Source organism: Gavialis gangeticus, unplaced genomic scaffold (genome assembly GCF_001723915.1).
Source record: "Gavialis gangeticus isolate Ggan-Ray unplaced genomic scaffold, GavGan_comp1, whole genome shotgun sequence".
Taxonomy (NCBI): Eukaryota; Metazoa; Chordata; order Crocodylia; family Gavialidae; genus Gavialis; species Gavialis gangeticus.
Genome location: NW_017729007.1, coordinates 6,885,218 through 6,893,244, shown reverse-complemented (window position 1 = coordinate 6,893,244; position 8,027 = coordinate 6,885,218). Strand labels below are relative to the sequence as shown.

The window sequence follows — 8,027 nt, the reverse complement described above, 5'->3', positions numbered from 1 at the left end:
ACCTGAGGAGGGTGTAGGGCCTGGGCAAATCAGCTCATGTGGGAAACCACCACCCTCCCAATCCCAGTGCTGTCTCTTGCCTCCCCTCACTCAGGAAAGCTGGCTGACAGTGTGCACCAGTGCTCTTAGGGGGTGCACACACCCCCCCATTGCCCCCCTATATGTCACCACTGAAGATCATATTGTGGATGAAGACCATATTGTGGGCTGACTCCCCTCCCCCTACCATATTCATCACTGGGGATGGGGAATCAACCCAGCTGAGCTGACTGCCCACCCTCCACCTGATCCAGGCTATAAGCTTACTTCAAACCTCCCTATTTATGATGGTTATGTTATGTAAAGGGTTATACATGGCAGTATAGCAACTATAGGGCATGGCAGCCAGGAGAAGATATGAAGGGTAGGGCTGTGCAAAGCTTCAGATCATTATTCACATTTGGAAATGATTCAGAGGTCGAATCTACAAATATGAATCAAATCGTGGGAAGCTTTATGTTTTCTGAATCTACTCGGAGCTTTTGAATTGATTCAGAAAATTTTCAGAAATTCGGCCATAGGGTATAATGGGGAATCAATGAAATATCTATAACTTTGTCTTTTGGTTGATGCAGATGAAATTTGAAGGGATGGTAGCCTCTGTTGAGAGCATGATGCAGGGGTGGGCGGGGGTCGGGGGCACTGGTGGGGGCTGAGGGAGCAGGCAGGATATGGGGCCTGGCAGGGGTCCCTTCATGGTCCCCTTCCCCCTCCTCCAGCCCCGCCTCCCCTGCCCCTACTTACCAGCTTTGAGTCTGGCTCCAGCTCCTTGCTGCAGCCAGTGGGCACTGCCCAAATCATCAAAGCTCTCCAAATCTTTTCCGAGTATTTGGAGAGCTTCAGATTGATTCGGACCTTTTTATTGGTCCCCTGATTTAATTCGGATTTGGAGATTTGGCCACTGAATTGGGCCAAATCTCCTCTGAATCAAATCTGCACCCCAAACTTCACATGGCCCTAGTTGTTACTGCTAGTGAACAAGAAAAGGCAAGGATTTGGTAAAAACACTTAAAAACTAAGTAATCTTACCTCTAAAAGTTAAAAATGATATGCTTGACATGGCCGACCATTACAATTTATTATGACCTATTGCTATATTTTAGTTGACTCTTAGTTCATGAGTCTTTTTTCTATCTGTCAGCAGAAATAGAAAAGATGGTATAATTTTCCCAATAAAATGCATAAAGAAATCTAACAGCTCTCCCAAGGAGATATTTGGTCCAATATAAGGTATCACCAAAAAACCACTTGCTTCCGACATAAAAAAAATCTTTGACAAGACAGAGGAATCTTGTGAAAATTGAAATTTCTGTGAAAAAACTGTCTATAAATTGTGTATTTTTGGAAATGTTTCAATCAGTTCTATCCATTAGTGACATAGCATGAACTAAATCTGCTGTTACAAGACAGAGACCTTGTATGTCTTAGGGTTTATCTGCATTTGAAAATTGATGGGAATAGTTACGTAGTTTAAGTTATTTCATAAGAGCTATTGTGGAATAACTTCCCATGTGGGCACACTATTCCCCAGTAAAAATCCTTTTTTTCTCCAGAATAAGTAATGCATTTCCAAGAATATTTGTGGAATAATTCTTGTGTAATCACTTTGTCCAGACAACTTCCCCATGTAGACAAGTCCTTAAAATACAAGAATGAAAAAAATGTGAACAGGGGACCAGATTTCTTGACATGCTGCAGCTTCTTTGGTACAAAATAGTCTTAAACACAATGCCTGGGAAAGAAGAATTCGAGTAGCGTCACCTGACTGTGCAATACAGCCAGAGTGTTTATTGATCTGATCTTGTGTGACTTCTCCCTTGGAAACAGAGAGGTATGAAATCTGGAAATATGATCTCACTCTTTTAGTTCTTCTGATTAATTAATTAAATTTGTTAACAAAACAGAAGTTTTGACATGTGCACACAATGTAGGTTAAGATTATAAAACAAGATTTTAAAATTTAACCTCTGGTCAGAGAGTAGAATACATGCGAGTCTCTGAGTCAGAAATAATTTCCTGCTTTTGTGACTGATTTTCTATAGCATTCAAGTGATATTTTAATTCCTACATTACCTGAAGTGTAAAAAGCAATGGAATAATGTCATAATCCTTCACTACTACCTTAGTGAGTCCTTTCAAAATGTAGGGTCAAGAAAAACATATTCAGCTCAATGATCTCATAACTGAATATCCAACAAATATAAAGGCAAAGGAAACAGGCTTATCATGACTGATGTTCTGGATAAGAGGAAATTTGCAGAACTGCCAGAGTGCTCATCAGAAGTCTTAACTTTCCTACAATCAGTTCCTTCGTAACCCTGGTAGCAGTGACAAACAAATTTCTTTGACATTATTTCCAGATCTGTGCTTGATGCTTCTCCCCTCACTGTAAATTCTTGGTCCTCTGAAATTTCTATTCTAAAGTTTTTAGAATTCAAATGCAGGTAGTCCAAGGCTGTCCACTTTTTTCGTACACATCTCCCATTGTTGTGACAAAGATGCCTGCTGCACATCTCTGCTGCTGTGGTTACATTGATAATGTAGACCCCCAATTCAGATGCAATGAATTGTTTCACCTTTGTACAGTTGCCCTGCAAACAGCAGAAAGAAGTTAAGTAACGTGAGATTAATTGGTCTACATTTTTTAAAACTATTAAATATTCAAAATGTAAGCAAGCAAACAATATTAAAGCTAAAAACTGAATTAGTTAAAATGATTTTAATAACTTAAATTACAACTAGGTTGTTGTGACGGGGCAACTTCATAGCCAGATCCCAAAGTGGTCAGCCCACCTACCTAGGGCAGTCTGGCTCATCTTACCTGCCATGACTTGGTTGTTAATTTGATTTATTAAGTGGGAGGCTGCCCATTCCTTGCCCCGATGTCAGAGGGGCGCTATCTGTGGCTCCAAACCTTCCCTACACTGCCGCCCATGCCTCACAGACGGCATCCAGTCTATAATTACTTCCCCTGGCCTGAGGCTGGGGCAAATTCAGTCCATAATTGGGCTCCATTCACTCTCCCAGTCCCTCCAAGCCCGCTCTCATAGGGACCTTTTGCATACTGCCATACCAGGCCACACTCCACTGCCCTAGCTCCTCTTGAGCAACCTCTCATGGGCTTTTGGGCTTAGGTACTCTCTCCCTGGTACCACCACACAGCAACTTCAGTTCCCATGAGTTCCCCTACTCTACATGGCATAGCCTTACACAAACGCTGGACTGCACTTGCCCCAAACTCCTCACCAGCCAACTCTATACCACGCCCAACCCTGGGGTCTCCTCATCATACATAGCCACTCATGGGGCTGGCCCTTGCGCTGGCCTTCAGGCCTACTCCCAGTTCAGGCCTACTCAACCCCTTCACACACACAACCCTTCAGGCCTACTCTCATTCAACCTCACACCATGTTCATCAACTACCCGCTCGGGGGCCTCTGGGATCTCACATCCCTGCTGGGCTCAGGTACCTACAAATGAGCATACCTGGCTCCACTACTCCCACAGTTCTCATGATTACCCACCAGATGGTGGGGACTGGGGTTAAGGCACCCCTACCCACCTTTCACCAGGGAGGTTAGCAGTCCTGGCATTTAGTTGAGACTGCCCCACCACAGGCAGTCCCACCAGGCCTCCCTACCCTGGCAGGGTGCAGTTTTAATGCCCAGAACCAGGAGCCTTCTCCATCCCCATAGCTCCTGCCCTTACCTCCACGATGTTCTTGAGCCATAGCTCAGCCATCTGATGTTTCTCTCGCAGCCACTGGCAGCAAATTGCTGCCTCCCCCTATATAAACTGGGTTGTGAAATGGCCACCCTAACCAGGCACCTGCTGGCTGCCTGCCTCAGCCCTTAAAGTGGGAGGCACCCGAAGGTGCGCTGCCACAGTTGTCTTAGTTAAGAATTACAACCTGAGAATGTCCCATTAAGGTCTTGGAATCTGACTGGAGCAAGAGATGTGTGTTCAAACAATTAGACAGCAATTAATCTCATTACTGATAATTCATTTTATCTACTTGCACCTGACAGGTTTTCATTCCCATACCAATCAGCTTTCCTATTATTGCCATCAAAGCAAAAGTAGCCAAAAAGTTGTGCTTCATACAATGTTTAGGGCAAAGTCAAGAAAAGCTCCTCCTTATGATAAAGGCTGAAGCCCAGGCTTCTGTATATTCAAGGTAAGTGTTGGGGCCCCAACCATCAGCACCCATGATCAAGCCTGACATCATAACATGCAAGATATTCTCTATTAAAGCAATGTAGACTGTACACTGTAAATGAATACATGTACAATTTACACACCAGCTTCTCCTGAATGTTCCAGTTAATTGGTACTATACAAATACTTGAAGCATGTGACCATTTTGTGAATTAGGTTTCAGCTGACTTCCTGCAGATCAATCAAGTTGGAAAGGGGATCTGTAAAAGCTTGCCAAGAGTATGGGGGCTCTCACCCAAAATGCTTGATACTGGCCAATGGCAACCTTTAATTACCATAATAACCCTTCCAGTCATGAAAATTTACATTTTTCGTTTAGGAGACAATTTTTGGACACTAAATGAGCTGTTAGATTAGCTGGAATTGAAAACTCAAGAGAATTTAGTCATTTGGGAAATACTTTTAAGATCGGTGAATGAAGATTGTATGCACCATTAGTGCATTTAAATTACTATAAAGGCACAGACTTACCACTGATGAAGTTAAATTCATGTCTCCCCAGATAACAATGCCAGCAGCTCCCAAGGCAGCACTTTCTCCAATAGTGTTAATAAGATCTTGCTACAGTAAAAACAATAAAGAGATTGCTCTTAGGGTAATTCACTGCTTTCATAGTTTGTTTTTTCTAAAGCAAGGTAAGTGTTACTTATACAAGACTGCCACACTTCCCTCCTTTTTCTGTGTGACTTAAAATTTAAGGAAGATTTGTTTTGAAAAATTATCAGTATTTGTCCCAAGATTTAATAAGCTGGAAACAATGATAATTAATAAATGTTATCTAAAATGTTAAGTTGTTCTTGCAAATGTGCAATTGCTGGGCTGGTGATACTGGGTTTTTTTTCAAGCAGTAAACAAACCATTAAAAATCGTTTTATAAAAAATAAAATACATTATTTTAATTTCGTTTGTTAATTTTTTATTTGTGATACTTAACTGTTTCCTAGATGTAGTGTAGTTTATTTAATAAAAAATCATCACAGGAGAACTTCCTGCAAAGCTCAACTAGTGAATTTTTGCTAAAAAGCAGAGATGGGCATCTCTACATTCTAATCAACTCTGTTCTAGCCTTGATCTTGTCTAATTTGAAAGATGTGACTTTAATACCATGAATTGTTCAGCTCTTTCCACTAGAAAATTGTAGAGGCCCTTACATAAAATTGGCTAAATATTATGAATGGAAACATGCTAGAAGAGAAAGCACTGCTACTTGTATAAAGGAAATGAAAAATAAAATGATTATGAATGCTAAATTTAGGAATTGCAGTTTGGCTTCATGATCTTTGCCTGTTTATAATATTACTAACACCTCTTACTGTATCTTTCCATTATATACTACCTGAATTAAGGGTTGAGGGTCTGGTACCTGATCATCTGTCGCTTAATGGACCATCAGCAACTGAATAAGCACATTCCTACCAGACAATGGATACTTCAGACTCAAAACCTTTGATTAACTAGTGGAAGTTAGATGCTTTAAGAAACAAAGGGCAAGAAAAAGACACAGTATGCTGTGGGTTGGAAATGGAATAACTGTAAGAGAAGGACAGGATGTTAGAAGTTTCTGTTTAAAAGCAGAACACAACAAGATGATGAGGAAAGAGGTGCAGAAGGGGCCTAAACTCCTGAAAGACACAAAGGATGTGTGGTTATGTTGCTCTGCAGATCCATCTGTGGCACCACAAACTACATGTGCCACACATACAGGCATTCACTGTGCTGCAAATTAACAGTGTGTTGTGGGGGGTGGGGGTTGCCCCTGGGAGATCCCAGTGTCAAAAAAAATCTGTGCCTAAAAATAGTGGGGTGGCACACATGGCAGCAGCATGTGAAACCCAAAACTGGAGCCTGGCCAGCTGGAGCCACACTCCAGCTGCTGGCCAGGCACCGTGCACCAGATCACAATTACTGGAGCCCCAGGAAGCTCCCAGGATCCCAGGTAAGGCTGCTGGGGCCAGCCCAGCTTCCCTTACCCCACCCAGGGGAACTTGCCATGTGCTCTGGGAACTGTGTGCCACTGCTGTTTGTCCCTGGGGAAACGCACGTGCGTGCATATTTGGATGTGGCCTTTGGGCACATCCAGAAGTGCAGGTCCCCCTGTAACTCAGAACACTTTGCAGGAAGTGTTCTGAGTTACAACAATCCCCAGACCAAACAGAAGTTCACTGTTCATTTCAGGGTGGTGGAGGAATCTAGATGCTGGCTACAAGTGTGCAGCCACTTGCCCCTAGCAACAACCCTTCCTCCCTGCTAGCCTGCGCTATTTTCATAGAAGCAGGGAAAGGGATCAGAGGAAGCTCATTCTAGGGGCTTCCCAGCTGACACTGGAGGGTGGGGTGGGTGAACTGGAGTCCCCTCACCATCTCGGGGGGGGCCACTACACTACAACCACTCCACCCTCCAGCAGGAGCTAAAAAAACCCAAACCAAAATCCCTCCATTCCCTTCCCCCACTCCCATTCTGAATACAGCTTGGAGGCTGGTAGGCAGGCAGATACATATACAATGTATATACAATATACATATGTTACAGAAGATGCTATGTTTTGAAACAACTTCATCTGACCCCTCTTGCAATGAAGGGTCAGATTTTCACCCGAACAGCCATTTTTGAAGCAATCTGGAGCCATGAAGTTGCGTTAGGTCATGGATATAGGCTGCTTTCCATGGCCAGATCAGGCAAAAACTGTGATTTCTGTATGAGCCCAAAGTTTCATAAGTTTCTCAGACAGGCTAAGGAAACTGAGCCAGTGCTTCGTGTGCAGGTGCTTTTTTTTATATTGTATATGTATATGCATAGGCATAGGTGTGTGTGTGTGTTTGTGTATATATGCATCTTTGTGTATCTATGAGTGAAATGTGTACATAGATGGCTTAGAAATAGCTTTACAAAGTCTCTTTGATTTAACTGTCACAAATCCCCAAAGCAGTAATCAGGAGTATCCACAAGATCGGTGCTCTGTAGAGCGCACTCATGAGTTACTTATGAGACATTCACCTCCCAAGAAGGTGGAAAGAAAAATGTATGTATTTCCAACCAAATTCCTGCTTCTGAACTTTGACTCTTTAAAATATTTCAGCATTTAAACCTTATTCAAGTTTTTAATAATATCCCATCGCACCTTCTGTAATGATCAATAGGCCTGTGTGAGTAGGCAGCTATTCAGTCTGGCTTTGGATCTGGCTGCTTCAGATGCCAGGGATCCAATCCAGAGCTCTGGATCGGTTTCCCACTTTGATCCATCCGAAGTGGCTCCGAAGCTTTGAAGCTGTCTCGGAGATCTGGCCATAGGGTATAATGGGTAATCAATTAAATATCTATAACTGTTGTTTTTTGTCCAATTTGGATGAAACTTGAAGGGGTGGTAGCCACTGGCTCTTGAGGCCACAAAGCCTGCCAAGTTTCAAGGTGATAGGTGCAGGGGTTTGGGGGGAACTGCACCTTAAGCTGCGGAAGTTTCATCCAAATCAGACAAAAAACAATAAAGTTATAGATATTTCACTGATTCCCCATTATACCCTATGGCCGGATCTCCGAAGTGGCTCCGAAGCTTTTCCGAGGTGGTTTAGAATCTCGGAACCACTTCAGAAAGCCTAAAGAAGCTGGCGCGTCAATCCAGACATGCTGCTTCAGATGCCAAAGCATCTGAAGCTTCTCCAGATCCAAAGCACAGTCCGAAGCCTCACACAGCCCTAATGATCAAGTAAAGGCCTCTCTATCATTCCTAACAATGGCCTACCTCAGAAAGAAATACCAAAGGTTCATCTCGATAA

The 8,027-nt window shown here is 42.9% G+C and overlaps 1 protein-coding gene across 1 annotated transcript in view; it reads right to left on the bottom strand.

Annotated features, from left to right (window-relative positions):
* Positions 1-1,597: 1,597 nt before the first annotated feature.
* Positions 1,598-8,027, bottom strand: part of LOC109292034 (hyaluronidase-4-like) — a 43,054-nt gene continuing 36,624 nt past the window's right edge. Inside the window, exons 3-4 of the mRNA XM_019509281.1 lie at positions 4,729-4,818; positions 1,598-2,630 (exon numbers count right to left, since the gene is read on the bottom strand). Of these exons, the coding sequence (XP_019364826.1) occupies positions 2,217-2,630; positions 4,729-4,818 (504 nt within the window). The 3' untranslated portion in view covers positions 1,598-2,216. The remainder of the gene's footprint in view (positions 2,631-4,728; positions 4,819-8,027) is intronic.